Consider the following 15,761-nt stretch of genomic DNA (forward strand, 5'->3'; position numbering starts at 1 on the left):
TAAACTCTACAGACCACTTTGTGGAAATGAGAATGAAACAGTGAGGCCCATAATTCCCAGGGGTTACCTTTTTTCTTTTTACACTCCCAAATCGTAGCTCCACATTTTACTGAAGAAAATATCTGTCTTTCTAATCAGAAACATTCCTGTTATTTTTCAATCTACTAATGTAGATGGATCACTCCCCGTTTTTTTTTTCCAGATGCCCTAAGGGCAGCACATCCCATGATTCCCTCCCTCCCCACCCCACCCCCCCCCCATCCCACCAGGATCTTACCCTTTCCCAAGCTTTTTGATGCGAGAGTTCCCCTGAAGGCATGACAGGTGAGAAACTTATCCCTTATTTGTAACACCATCTTCTGGTGCCTGACAAACATCCTGCGGTGCCAGTTTCCTTCACAGCTTTGTTGTTTAACACTGAGCTGTGCACGGAGGGAGAGCTTCCCGCTCCCCCTAAATATGACACCTGCCGCTTCCCTGGTGTCTTCCTGCAGGAGAGCACCACACATTTTCACCCATAGCCATTGCTGGCAGTTATACTTTTGTCCTGTTGTAATCGAGAGTTTTTTGGGTCTTTTGTTCTTTTGTGAAAATGCATTTTTATCCATAAGATGTTGGCGTCTGTAGTTTAGTCTAGTTTTCTCAGCTCAGTAGAAAGATACCATGAGCTCTGATGATCTGTACGAGTACTAGTCCAGAATTCAATAGCTCACTAGTATGGCCTTCAGTGACTAGTGCTATGTTTGTTGCAAACCTAGAATGATCAGGTTTGATTATCATCACCAGCAATCTTTCTGATAGAAGGAAAAAATTCTTAGCAAGAAAAAAACATTTTGGTGCTTTTTATTTGTTGAATCATGGAAATGTCAACTGGAAGTCTGGACCTATTTCCATTCAGTGTCTACTTAAATACATTTCACCTCTACTCTGTCACGAGCCCCTCACCCACTGTGTCCTCCCACGAATGTTCTGCCTCCCCTTGCCCTCAGCATGCCTTTCTGTGAGTTGGAGAATTTTACCAATCCACTAATAACATTTGTTTCTTATTTCTGCATGTCTAGGATGACAGCACTAGCCATAGTGACCACCAAGACCCCATCTCATTAGCTGTGGAAATGGCAGCAGTCAACCACACTATCTTGGCCTTGGCCCGACAAGGAGCCAACGAAATCAAGACAGAGGCCCTGGATGACGACTGATCAGGGAGGGTTGAACATGAGAAGTTAACTTAGTTTAGACGTAGCACCTTAGCAGACTTTCCTCGGTCCTTAACATGTGTTCTTACAGTATAACTTGCAGTTTCTTGTATGTCAGTTAGCCCTTAGGGTCTTGTTCTGTGAAGATGGCATGGTGCCCTCAGCCTTTGCATATACTCTCTCAGTATTAATTCCCAGTAAATAATAACCAACCAACCAACCAACCAAACTTCCCTCTCCCAGCCCCCGAGGCTAGAAAATCTTGCTGCTCTGTCTTAGCATTCCAAGAAAGTGCTTCCAGGTATTTAGATAGCCCTCAGTTCTCAAATAATAGGCTACGTGTAAAACCTTGGGTACCTTTAGATTCCTGTAACACTAGTCTGTACCCTTTTCCTTCCCCAAGACTGATAGGATGCAAGCTGAGGTAGTGTGGCCCAGGATTGACAGACACCATTTGGGGAGTATCTGCAGAGTAAAAGGAACACTAGAATTCCCACTCAGCTTGGGAATAATTGATTTCCAGCTGCAATAAGCCGTGCCTCATAATAGTCACACTGTGGCTAGATTATACTTCTTTGGGTGCTGTGGAAAAATGTGGAATGTCCGTGGAAAAACTTGATCTCAGATTTTGGTTGATGTTAACATGCCTGACACAGACATCCTTTCCTCTCACAAGCTGTGTGACTTAGTAGATAAAATACTGCCTTCTGCCTTTGGGACCATGATTCAAACACACAAAAAAACAAAAGTCATTTAAAAAAACAAAACAAAACAAAACAAACCCAGCTTGAGAGCATTGGAAAAAAAACAAAACAAAACACATGAGCTGAATGTCTAATGGATGTTAAGTCCAGTTCTCAGAACCACTGTACGTTACGCGGCACAGGTATGTGCCTGCCTGCAAAAGTGCTGGAGGTCATCATGGACGCTGCTTTGCCTCCTGTTTGTGTCCCCTTTCCCTGCTACCAAAAAAAAGTCTTTCAAGGATGGAGCTAAGGTCACAAATGAGTGAATGAACTTCCAGTCTTTGTATCCATTAACTGAAGCCCCCTCAATATGAGAGGTTGATAGAGGACTTTATGGTGGGATTATGCTGACTGACTATCACAATTGCAAATACTTTCCTAAAAAGGAGCAGAAAAAAGCAGGGGACAATTGCCACTTGCGTGGTGTGTCTTCAAGATACAACGTGATGTGACTGCTTTGGTGTTCTCTTTACTCTGTCCTTGTAGAGGTGTGAAAAGCTATATTGCTACAGGCAATTTATTTAATAATTGGAAGCCATATTGATAATGGATGTGGTAATATTTGTAAAGTTTAATCTACTTTAAGCGGCAGTAACTAATGGAATTTTTTTCCTTGATCACATATGTAGCACTTTTGTTACTTTTTAAAGATATTTATATTTGATAAATCTTTTTTTCATTTTGAGAACTCAAAATACCAAACAGTGAACTTGCGTTATAAAGTCACCCTGTGATCACCTTGTCATCTAGTAGCAAAATGATGAACTATTCATGCATCAAAGAAAATTACATCTGCTGGCCTTGTATGAAAATGATCTCTTGGCATCCCGATTAAATGACACACTGTCACTGTGGGGAAGAGGAAACAGCCTTCAATGTAGCGGCGTAGGGTGCGTCTGAGGGAGGCATGACTGCTATGTATTTTCTGCCTCGTTCCATCTCCTTTCTACGCACAGTGGAGCCTTGTTTAAAGGGGGATTTGGGGCTGGCTGTTAACTGTCTTTTCGTCCATTATCTAAGAACAATTTCTAAGATGGAAGGAAGGCGCCATTTCCTTACCTCTTCACCTCCATGCCCCCACCAGATGTATTCAACCTGAAACCATTGAGAAGAGAGTGAGACTGACCTTCTTTGTTTTTCCCTTTCTCATTAGTAGATATTAAATACCCACCAGTTTTTAGCTGGTCTGACTCCATTTAAGGCATATGCTGACAAGGTCTTCTCCCTGTCTGTTCATCCTGCCTACGCCAGTGTGCGGAAGCCTTTAGAGGTCATGAAAATGCCACCTTATATGGGTCTGTGACTTTAAAGAGCTAAGGGCAGGGACTGGGCCTGCTCTTGTCTGTGGATTTCAGGCAGAAAATGTATATACTTCTTCCAGCTTCCAAGTTGGAGTAAAATGGGGTAGTCTTTTCTGTTTTACTATATTACTTGAACCAACAGATTCAAGAGTAGCATTTGTTATTCTCAGGAATGATCCCCCTGCTCATTTTCTTTCTTGGTGTGTTTGAGTTTTTATTTCAATTAGGAGATTATGTTATCTTTCTTTCCTTTTATATTACTTAGAAAAAAAAAAATGTAACATATTGTATCTTCCCATTCCGGTGAAATTTTGTCTGCTTATTCTCAGTTGAATCAGAAAGAAAAGAGAGGAAAATATACTGTCTGACAAGCCACATCCATGATTTATTGTAAGGAGATTATTATAATTGATAGCTTCTTTATGATGGGATTGCTAGTATCATTTGTTCTTGCTGGTCTTTTTAAAGAAACAGACTCAAACTGTTAAGACAGCTGCAGTTTCTAAAGAAATACAGTGATTGCCAGAGAAGAGCTAAAAGGTTTCATTGTTTTAAGGCCTTAAGGAAGGAGAAAAGCTTCAGAGAAAAAAGGGGAGTCAGTATCCATGAAAGCAGTAGCGGGCCCTATCTGGCAACCTGGAAAAAGTAAGAGCACATGTCTACCAATGCAGGATAGCCTCATATTGGGTTCAGGAAGAAGGAATCTTTCATCCAGAATTCTTCTTTTAATTGAAGAAGACTGCTGGCCTGCTCTTAAGACCCGCTGCCTTACATATAACTTTTGCTTTTTCACCGAGAGCAAAAATACAGTTCTTTGGGGCCTAGATTTAAATCTGCCATTGTTTTTTTGTTTTTGTTTTGTTTTTGTCCCTGGGTTCAATTCTGCTGTCTTGTCCAGTCTACCTTAGTTCTCATAATGGCACACAGAGTTGTCACTGTCTTAATTTGTAGTATCTTTGGATGGTGAATTTTTTTCTTAAAAAACCCTAAATTCCTGTCTTACTGAAGGGAAAAGAGCCAGACTCAAAAAAAAAAAAAAAAAAAAAAAAAAAAGAAAGAAAAAGAAAAAGAAAAAAAATCCCATTATGTACTTTTGGGTTGATCTACCCCTCTTTTCTTACTCCATCCTGTACATCCCTCAGGCCCCAGAGGACTGTTTCAGGACTGCTCTTCCCTAGTGAAGAAGACTAAATAAAAGGGTGGGGTGGAAACCTTGTCACCAGTTCTTATAGGAACTTGTCTGTTATTTTTTGAAAGACACTTTCATTGAATTACTATAGTCACATGGGTAAACTTCCTACTCTTCTTACAACACAGCCTTACAAAGGGACCTTTTAAAGATGGACCATCTGAATGAGATTTCTGATTTGCTGTTGATAACCCTAATGTGGGGTGAAGGCCAGGGAGGGCAATACAGTAACACTCTTAGCTGAGACCTTCTGGTGTCAGTCAGTACCAAATAGACACTTTGGTTTATTTCAGCAAAGCTTGTAATTGTTGAGTACCCCTTAGGGCATTTCTTCACAGTCTCAGTCCTTTAAGTGGTTGAAAAGTGCGGTTACCTTCCACCTACCTATGGGATCTGTACAGTTCCCACACACTGTCTTTGGGTGGGCAGCCCCTCCCCCCACATTCTCCTGTTCCTTCACAGGAAGAAAGTTCCTGGAACAGGAAGACCCCTTTAAGGTACCTTTCACTGAAGCTCAGTAGAGGTGACCACCTAAAAAGATACGGGTGAGGAAGCAGCTGCTCATCAACAGTGAAGTATGCAAATCCAGTACTGTGGTTCCTGGTAGATTTTTGATGGCACGCAGTCCAGTAACCGACAGTACCGCTGTTGGGGCCAGATATCCACATATATTTTTACCTCAAAGGGGCCAACTCATGAAGAGCTCGCTCATACACTCATTTCAGTTCTTTACAAACTTCCCTCCTGGACTCTAGCCATCAAGCACCAAGTGTAAATAGACTTATTTCATCAGGAATCTCCAGTCACATTCTCTCCCTCTGTGAACAGCTCCCCTTCCATTTGCCTCTGGGCTCCAATACTAAGGGCCTTATCTTGAGCAGACATCTTTGCTGGGATTTTTATCTTCCACAGAAGGCAGAGCATGTGGGTGTGGTCCATCTCTTCACACAAACACTCCTTTCTGTCTTGCAGGCCATCTTTGTGACCAGCTACATATTCCACTGACCAGCTACATTATCTCTGCCCATAACAGTGGAAATAATCCCTTTTTCACACACAGTCCTACCCATCCTAAAAATGTGAACTTCAAGTCCTTACTCTCTTGGTCCTAAGAAGGGTTTGGGTAGAAGCAGTCTTCCCATGTAACTTGTAGCTCTGCCTTTTAAAATTGCTTTTTGTCTTTTTTTGTTCAGAGAACAACCGGAGTATTTTTCCCCAATAAGTCTCAACAGATTCTTAGGCAATAATTTTTCTTGTTATTGATGATCTTGTGCTCAGTCGCACTCTACACTGAATAGTCCTGACCCTTCACGTTGTGCGTTGGTTTTCTGTGTTAATCTCTGTCCGTGATTTAAATCTTAGGTCAGAGTGGTGATAGATTTTGTCATTTTGTTGTTGTGATTATTAGTAATGTTTTACTACTGTATTCACTGGGGCTGCATTGAGACCAGCCAAATCCATTTATAGCTTTACTGAGCCGGTTTTGTTTGTCAAGATTTCCCAAGTGAAAGTTGGGCGCACTGACCAGCTGCTGGCTGACAGCGTCTTTCTGGAGCATAGGGATGGGGTGGGGGATGCACTGGGGAAGGGGTGGGAATTACACATTTAAAACATTCCTTTTTGTGTGCTCTCTAAATAGCAAGGATGTTTACTCAGGATTCGGGTATCAGTTGTCAGCCATGTTGAATTTGGCTGACTGAGCTGCCTGTCCGAAAACCTTCTTCCTGTTTCTTAATTTCCAGACTAATTTACATTACTTCAGTAATACCTAAGTTTTCCAGTTTGAAGGTATTGTACCATAATGAGAACACAAGGTTTTCCCAGGGAGGCAACTATGAATGGCCACGTTATCTTGTAAGGATTTCCCTAGTGGTAGCGTATTGTCACAGTAGAGGCCCTTTCTTTTTCAGTACCGCGCTCTCCTTCATCACATGCTCTTCTCTTCAAAAGATGACTATCACCTAAGAGGAAAGCTTTCTTTACCCCTCTAAAGAGAACTACCATACTGAGATGGTGGGAAAGACTTTTTAAATACATCGACCCCACAAGTTCCTTTTCCAGTCACAGAAACTCCTCTTATAAACAGGTTATGTTCAGAAAGGCTGTTCTTCAGTCTCTTTACTTATAAGCTAAAAGTGATAAGCGACTGCTTTTGTCATCTTAAAGGACCAACGGTTGACTCACTTATCTCTGAGGTGCAACTCTGTTCCTACCTATGGACATTCGAAAGCTGGAAGTCTTGGTGGAGATGAAAAGTAGCAGCAAAGAGAAAGCTAACGATGTGAGAAATCCAGTTTCCTATAACATTAGTTTTCTTTTGTAATTAAAAGGGGAGTACGTAGGGTGGAGAAGGGAGGGGAAATCTGCTTGCACCAAAAGATCTTGCACCCCGTGCTTATCGTCACCCAGGGACCTTGAGGGTGTAGTAGATGCTGTGGGTAACCAGTGTGCAGAACCCTGGACTTCTGTTTTATCACGCTTCATAGGATGCTTGGGGCCAAGCATTGCGCAGAACTAAATCTAACTGATTCAAGTCAAGTCTAACTTCTGGCTGTCAGCCACCCACGTTTCACGCCCGTTATCTTGTTAGCCCGCGCAGCGCCCTGACAGCAAACAGGGATGCATCTGCAGGAGGCTCTGCCTTTCAGTCCTGACACCTTTTTTGCTTGACAAGTTTGGGAATTGATTTGCCCGTCTGGATGGCATGACTGTGCCTTCCATGGGTGTCTGAGCCCCAAAGTGCAGTGGTGTGGGGCAGCTGTCGAGTGTGCCCTGTCACTATGACTGCCACACGCTGACCTGAGCAGGGCGTGTGTGCCCGGCTCAGACATCTTGGGATGCCGCTCCCTTAACTCCATTTTCATTTTCTCTTTTAATAAAAGTGGCTCTATACAGCCATAATTAACTCTCAAATTCACATTGGTGTGCTGTGATCAAATGAAGGTTTGCCTGAATCCTTTCAAATTGTAACCATGGTAATTGAGGGGGGTGGCACAGAATGAATATATAAAAATATAACGACAATTGTTCTGAATGACTGAGTGTCCTCCTGACATGTAATTAGCTGTTTTAGCAAGATGTAGATTGGCATGGTCATAATTAAAAGGATTTCTGTCCTTTATGTGATTGGAAATGGCAGATCTCCCATTCCCTGTTCCCTTTTAGCACTGATGCTCCCAAGAACATTTGGAACAGCAGCTCAGTAAACTAAAATAATGACATGGTGCTCGTGTCCTCTCCCTTTAGTGAAAGAGAAGGATTTGGAGTTATTTCAACTTCAAAATGGAAGCCTTCGCTGTTGCTCCCCACTTGACTTCTATATCATTTAAACCTCTGTCTCATATCCAGTTTTGACTAGCTCCACCTTTGGCAGAAACTTTAGTCAGAACCCCAAACTGAGTCAGTCCCTGACAAGCCAAGCCCTTCATGACTGCCCCACTTGCTGGCCAGCTAAGCACATCGTGTGGCCTCACTTGAGGACATTTACTGTCTAACAAACTTCCTGGGGTTTTGATTTTCTCCTTGGTTACTTGATATTTCCATTGTCACCATTAGAAAGTATCAAATGGGAATGTACACGTGAGTTAAATAGCATTTTCCTCACTGAGTCATAGGATCTTTGACAGACATGATACAAACAGATGTAAACATGTGAGCTTTTAACAACTATATGGCATAAATGGAGTCCTGATACTTACAGTGTCCTGAAGTTAATGTATATGCATGAGTGTCACCCAGATTTCCCCACATCGCTCTTACAGGGCAAAACCAGGTTCCTTATGTCAGCAGCCTTTTGTTATCCCGAGTTTTCCCCATTGCTCTGCTGAGTCAGTGGGATTGTCTCCCCAGCCCACCCAGGTGCATGTCTTCTCTCCCTTTCACTTTGCTTGCTTTCTCTTCATCACCTTGTCCCCCTGAGCATCGTGTGGTCTTGACACCTTACACCGCCTGCCCAGGATGTCTGCTGTTCTCCCGCCGAGGCCTCCCACTGGAGGGGAGCTGCTGTGTCGCCAGCTAGCTTTTCTCTAAAATATGCTTTGGTTTTTTCCATCACTTGCAGAAGTCTTCATTCAGTTCTACGATCAAGTGAGCCTCCGCACAAATACCAGCACCCAGCATAGTGCCAAGCAGCTTCTCACAAGCTGCTTCGTTTCTGTGGGGCTCCTAGCTGTGCCCGTGAGCCTGGGCCACGAGCGCCTTCTTCCTTCAAGCCTGGACACTCCGGGATTGCTTAGTAACCACTGAGAAAATGCCACTCTTGCTTTTGTTCATATTTTGCTGCTTACCCTCATACAAACCTTTTCCCCCGTCTCCACATATCAGAAGGGATCCTAACCAAGTGCTAGTTATACTTCATTTTGATGAAAATGCTGAGGCAGGCTGCTTCTCTATAACTGTTCTCTCCCCGTCCACAAACAGAATTTGGGAAAAGGTTCTGCCTTGAGGTCTTTTGTTCTTGTTCTCCTCAAAAATACCTCCAAAATGTGTAGTCATTGGGCCAGATCAGGAAAAATGCCATTAAAAGTTCTTACACGGTGCTTCTCTTCCTATAGGATCTAAAAGTGACTTTCGGCCCCACCCCCACGCGCCTACTTTCAAGATACATGTGCTAGTGTGGAGACTTCCCTGTGGGGTCCTATCAGTCTTCTGACAGTTGGAATGATTGTGGATTTATGGCTCCAAAGAGCAGAGTACCCCATCCCTTATTTTCCCAGCTGCTGAAAGATCACCATCTCCATTACAGTTGAGAAGCTGTTTTAAGATTAGAAATTCTGAGAACTCACTGGAGTATGATACCGATTGCTGAGACAGGCATTGAAACAGCCAGCACAACGTTCTGATTATCTGCTTATATTCAAACAAAATAGAATTATCACTGCAGTTAAAACCTAACAATCTGCTATTTTAGGGATCAAAGTATTAGATGTGCCGCTTAAGGAATGGTGCTACTAAAAAAGAACTGGAGTTGGCAAGACATTTCCCTCCCCAGTTGTTTCCACAGGCCATTTTGGTGATTCCAAAAACCCTACACCTTATAATGCCATTACCACCAGCAGCCCCCACTAAAAAGAAAAAAGCAAAAAAGAAAGCCAACTCACCCAAATCCCTGAAAGCATGGGTAGTACTTGCCCATGAAATAGTATTTTTTTTTTTTTTTGGAAGAAAACACCAGAAGTTACTCTTACAAGAGACCAGAGTAAAGAAAGATGTCATTCTAAATCATAATGCAACAAGAGACAAACATTCAGACCTCCTGAGCATTCAGAGCTCATGATAATAGCAGCTGACATTTATTGAGCATGTACTATGCGCCAGGCACTGTGCTGAGTGTTCTTACTGTCTTGTTTATTCTTGAAGATTCGCAGACCTTACACTGAGCAGCATCACCTTAATGGAGTTGAGGAAAATCTCCAGTTGCTTCTTTCACGTTAGTAGATGTTATTTGGAGAACAGGTTGCAGGGTCTGCCTGGCATTGCTCTGAGTGAAATCAATGCACTTAACCTATTTTGTTCTCTCACAAGACAATGCTGGATAATCCCCACTAGCACACTGTCACATTGCTATCCTCTGTGCACTTCATTCCCCCTGACACTGAACTAGTGTTACTTTGATGATCTAGACATTAGAGCATCCCTTCCCCTTGGCCTTTCTCCGTGGTTAGTGATAGTGACAGAAACACAGTGAACTCAGTGAGGCTCAGCAACAGTGATGTGAAACCTGTTTCAAACATCCTGTCTCTAGAAGGCAAATATGAGGTCCTGCCTTTTGGGGGCAGGAGGAGAAACAGAATGGCTGTCTCATCATCTGCGTTTTGAGAAGTAGAATTTACTAGCACTTCTTGGGTGTAGTTGCAGTTAGTTGAGGCAGAGAGTGCACTTCCCGTTTTCCCTCTGTTTGGCTCTTCGAGCATTTTCTTAGTGCCTGTTTCTGTTAGGCATCCTGCTTCTGCACAGAAGTGTTTAGCTAAGCCGTTCCAGCTCGTTCTGTCCCATCATAGACATGAGAGACAGTGGGGCTGAGCCAGTACTTTTGGAGATTCGGGGATTCTGGTATTAGTGTCTGCCCCACATGGAGACAGGTCCAGATTTGGGATCGGCATAGAACTGTCTAATGAACCACAGTCCAGCAAAGGGGCCAGCTGCCTAGGGATTCAGGTGGCAGCTCAGTGACCATTGTCAGGGGCCCGGGCTCCAAGCTGACCGGAGGACTGAACTAAAATTCCATGTTTCTCTCCCCCTCGCTTCTCCAGCTCTTTTCCTCTTGAAAGTAAGTTGTTCCCAGGGGCTGTCACTCTCTTCTCATCCACTCCATCACGTCCTAGGCATCCTTGGAGCCCAAGAGAGTGGAAACCACCCCAGGAGGAAGGCCCCAGTTGGAGTGGCCCTGTGAGCAGATCTACCAGGTTGACTATTTGAGTTTGGTGGCTCTGTAATAGGTACCTTGTTTCATTAGCTGGCTAATGGGATTTTTCATTATCCCCCCCCCCACCCCACACCAAAAAAACCCCACCCTAATGTGAAGGGAACAAGGTATGTGTGCCTTCTGTTTAGCTGTTGGTCCAGATTTGGCATCTCTGGTGGCAGTTGGGTGCCTCTGAAATTTTGGAATGGAGACATTAACTCCATGCTTGGAAAGAGCACGTGACTCTTACCAACCAGTATGGGTGGCAGAGATGAGTCACAAGATTTGTGTTGCCTTTATAACTTTTCCAGCTTCCCATCACTTCCAGGTCAAGTTGAAGTCTCCGTCTTGTTTTCTGGCTTCCTTTAAGCCCAGAAACCGCTCCCCTTTTGTTGCTTTACTGGAACTAAGAGCCCAGCGTAAACTTATGAGGGTCATTTTTCCACTTCATCATTCACTGAAGCTATTAAACTGGAAACAAAACGACATTAGTGCTATATTAATGTAAACAGCAGCCACTCTAGTGATATTACATTGAACTCTTTTGTTTTTATGCCAGATTCATGGGCGGGGGCAGGCAGCGCATACATTAGTAGAGTGGATGGAACAGAGGTGAGGGCTCAGCTGTGGGCTCCTTTCAAGAGCATTATTGTTAGTGATTTGCTTTGAAAACCACATTTCAATATGTTAAAGTCAGTGAGCCCCTTAATCCTGCATCTCTGAAAATGGGCACCACAAAACCAAAGTTCTTTGGGGGCAGGGGGAGTTCTCCCTTCAAGCGTCGGCATCTCTGGCAAGGCTTTTCTTCGTTGCTCACGGTTTCGCCGGAACACTTCTCTTGAAAGGGCCTCTTCTAGTAGTTGTTCTCACACGGGAAATAGCAAGCAAGCCTGTGCAGTCCTGTAGTCCTGAGTCTGGAGCAGACCGTCTACACACCCGCTCTGCCCCGATCTGTTTGCTCTGGTCTGCAGAAACAGGGAAGAGCAGAGCTGCTGCTGGGCCCAGCCCCGGTGTTTTCATCTTCACCCAGGCTGCAAGGTGAGACATTGCCCCTGCCAGATGAGACCAAGAACATCATAGTTGCCTCCCCTGGAAGAGCCCACAGCCTTCTCTGATTCCCCATGGGCTCCCCTCCCTCCCTTCCACGGCCATAGTCACCAGTAGGTATGCAGTACCTTCCAAGGATACATTTCTAGTTCTGTTTTTTAAGTGCCTAAGCAAGTTACAGACCTCTGGAACCTGCCGGAGAGTCGGCCTGTGCCCTGCCCCCTCCTCTTCCCCTCCCTACACTTAGCCCTCAGGGGCAGGTGCAGATAGCTGCCCCTCTGCAGGGCCCCCAGCATTCTGCTGGCAGAACAACTACAAGGGCAAGCTCGTGGGCAGGGCGGCATTGGCACTGCCCCGTCAGGCTGGCTCCGTCACTCTGTCCTGCGCTGCTTTTTAAGGGTGTCTCTGTCAATGGGGTTACGGTCTCGGTTCGTAGAGAATGTTAAGGAGCCTGCTTAGCAAAATCTACAGCTGTTGAGTGGGGAGATCGGGGAGAGCAAGACTGCCTCAGCGCAGAATTCGGTCTGTCTTTGTCCGCAGCTGGAAAGTGCATCCAGACCCAAGAGGGCAAAGAGTCAGATAATCATGGTTTAAAACACAATGATTCATTTGCCATCATTAATCACTGGAACCCTGGCTGCCTCTTCTTGTCCTCTCCCTAGATTTGAGGGATCAGGGTGTCTGCTCACAAGGGCTCAGAAAGGCCATCGTCGCTGGGGGTGAAGCAAGATCACAAGTGTGTCTTTGAAAATGAGTGTGAGATTATCTGTTTGCTTCTTTTTTAAAGTAATTTAAGTCTGACCTAAATTTGGGGCCTTTATTATGTGGTGGGTGTACGACGGATTATTTTGTGACTGCACTCTGTTCACATCACGGCACTAAGCAGCGCTCAGATGATTTGTTGGTGCATTAGAACGTTTTGCAAAACGGACAAATCCATACCAGGCACTTTATTTTCATTAATAATCCAGCGTTTTTGTTCAGACAATGTCATAACCCAAATGGTGGGCATTCACGTTTAACAGGTATGGGCAAATTTGCCAGAGGAATTCTTTGGATTGGGAGAGAGAAGGGAGGCGGGTTGATGAAAGGGGTCAGACGGGAGAATATTGAATCCGTGGTGGTAATGGAAGGGAGGCTTCTCTGGAGCGCGTCACCCCAACCCGGATCCGGGCAGTGCGCTGTTGCTCTGTTCTCCAGTTGCTCGTGTTTACGGGTTCTACGAGTGCTTGTCCGTTGTCCCACTGAGCGTGCGCGGGAGCACTGCAGAGCAGGGGACAGCAGTGCAGCGAGCGGCACCACAGCCCCCCTTTCTTCTCAGTTACCTGGACCCGAACACCCCGGCGCACAGAGTGCGGGGGGGCTGTTTTCTGTTGCGGAACCGTGTGCAGCTGTGTCTCCCTGTTCGCTGCGGGGGTGGGAACTAGCTGGCGCAGGTTGGAAAGTGGAAAGTGAGGTTGACAGTCGTAATCCGATCAGATACCATGGACCAGATGCCTTGGGACTGCCTGAAAGTCTTTAGCGTCCACCAAATACTCGAGTATCTGCGACGGGCTGTGTGGGGTCCCTGCCAGATGGCTTTGGGGCAGAGTGCCCTTCCCTGCCTTGGCCGTCGTGTGTCTTAGTCTTTGTGTTTCCCTTTGGCGTCTCCTGGTCTCTGTCCCCCATCCTGTGCACCATGTGTCCCTGAGGGGAGTCGCACCTGTGTCTGAGTCTGCTGTAAGGTGTTCAGTCTACCTCAAGGGGTCATCATGGTCAACTCTGTCCCATAGCAATCCTTCTGACATCGCCACACACACTGGAATGTATATCTGCCCCTGGCCCTGGCCCTGCCTTCCCTGTCAGTAACCTCCTGACCCCATCTTTCCTATAATCACCACAAACTCCTAGTGCAAATTGGATGCTGCTTTAAATGTGAAAACAATTGTTCAAAAGCTATAAAACCTGAATGAAAGCTAAAGCTGAATTTATAAGCCTTGTTGCATATGAGCCAAAAGTGCAAAAAGCTCTATATAATGAACTAACCTGCCACTCGTATAAATATAAATATATATAAATATATTAAAATCAGACTGTTCTACAAAATTGTGTATTTGTATTTTTGTGTACGTACAATTTTCTGCTAAGCAGAAGGAGGATGTAGTATAGGATGCTGTGAGAAGAGATTTGGTTTAATCCTATTTCTTTGTTACTTATTTTTGTTAACATCAGATGCCTGTCTTTGTCTTCTCTGTGTATGACACTGTTTGGAAAGCTGCAGTATCTCTCTTCCTTAGGTCCAGAGTCCGTTAGAGAATGAAATCTGGGGTTTAGAGAGTTGTCCAGGTCACCAAACACGGACAAGCAGAGACACAGCTTGGCCGTCTACTGCCCAGGAGCTGTTCGTGGTTCTGAGGCAGCAGCGAGGCAGGGCACAGCCTCTGGGAAGCAGAATCCCACTTCTAGAAGGCAAGTTCCAAAACACAAGATTGTAACAGGTCTCTCTCAACAGAAGACTCTCCACCGGGCCCATCAGGAGGGGATACAGGGCCTCTCTGAATGGAGGAACGGGACCTCTTATTTCTGGGCCAGAAGTTTGCCCAGAAGGTAGCAGGGGGCTCTGCCTGGCTGTAGTGCCCAGCTCACTAGCCGTCCCTGGGCTCTGTGTCCCTCTTCTGAGTAGTCGCTGCCTTTTCTCAGATCAGGTTACCAAAATGCCTCCCCTCTGCTGAGCTGCTGGCGCTTCATCACCCAGACCTCCAGCCCCAGTTCCCTGGAGCATCTCAGAACCCACTTTCCCGGTGCTAACACACAAGAGGGGGGTAAAGTGGCTGCCAGTAATGGCCAGAAACCAACTATCTGGGAGGCCAGGCTGGAAGACAAGCTCCGCGCACCCAGGGCAGTCGGCCCATCCACTGGGAAGGCTTCCGGCAGCCCTGGGCCCGGGCCCCGCCCCCCACCCACCTCTCAGCCCCACGCAGTCCCTCGTGGCCTGAACCTTCTCTAGGGAGAGCGATACTGCACCTTCACCTGTGGGACTCATATTTATAACAATGTGTAATGACTGTAGCAAAAAGCCCTTGTTTCTAGATGTAAATGGTCAAAGAAACAAGTGCTCTATTGTATTGATTAAAATAGTTCAAATGAGTCCTGTATCATTGTATCTCCTATTCTGGATTAGTGCCTTTTGGACAGTAGACTGTTCTGTAATTAAAATGTAGTATACTGCTTTTTTGTACAGTTTTGTTTTAATAAAACTTTTTTTTAATTTGTGTTTATTTTAGTATTGTACCTATTAGAGAATAAAATGTATAACTGAACAAAGCCTGGCCGGGATTTCTTTGGGGGGGAAGAACGATCATTTGGGAAGCTCCCCAACACTAACGGGTGGCAGCCTTCCGTTTTGGACATCAGTCCCTTTGTGCTTTAAAAAGCAGTTGGCACGCCCAGAGGCCCAGGACACCTGGAAAGGGTTGAGGTGACAGACACTACGCGGTGGGGCAGGAATGCCTTCTGCTCAGGAAATCCCCTGAACCCGCCCACCTCCTCCATGGGGCTCTCCTACCCCAGGAGAGGCCACACCTTCCCCTCGCTCCCTTGCCCTGGCTGGGGGGGCACCCTCACATCGACCCCAGCCCCCTCCCTCCCTTCCCTCTGTCTTCCCACATCTCAGCGCCCCTGGGGTCCTAGCAGCTTGTCCACGCTGACAAGCTCCACACACTTTCCCTCTCGGGCTCCAGGCCACGTCCCAAGCACCTGATTTTCTCAAAGAGCCGTCTTTCCGTTTGCAGTGAAAAATGAAAAGAAGCAAAGCTGAAGCTTCATTGTTTCTCCTTAAAGACATTGGTTTCCTTAAACCCTATGGTTGGGGGCAGATTCTTACCCAGGACTCAAGGACAG

The 15,761-nt window shown here is 45.4% G+C and overlaps 1 protein-coding gene across 9 annotated transcripts in view; it reads left to right on the forward strand.

Moving 5' to 3' along the window:
- HMBOX1 (homeobox containing 1) overlaps positions 1–15,181 on the forward strand; it is a 196,810-nt gene extending 181,629 nt beyond the window's left edge. For 6 of the 9 annotated variants that reach the window (XM_019828625.3, XM_019828626.3, XM_019828627.3 and 3 more), the window contains one exon: positions 1,062–15,181. In XM_019828625.3, the coding sequence (XP_019684184.1) occupies positions 1,062–1,199 (138 nt within the window). In that variant the 3' untranslated portion in view covers positions 1,200–15,181. The remainder of the gene's footprint in view (positions 1–1,061) is intronic. The other 3 variants (XM_045055621.1, XM_045055622.1, XM_045055623.1) reach the window with 1 other exon arrangement.
- The last annotated feature ends 580 nt before the right edge of the window (positions 15,182–15,761 follow it).

The sequence above is a fragment of the Felis catus genome, chromosome B1 (assembly GCF_018350175.1).
Source record: "Felis catus isolate Fca126 chromosome B1, F.catus_Fca126_mat1.0, whole genome shotgun sequence".
Taxonomy (NCBI): domain Eukaryota; kingdom Metazoa; phylum Chordata; class Mammalia; order Carnivora; family Felidae; genus Felis; species Felis catus.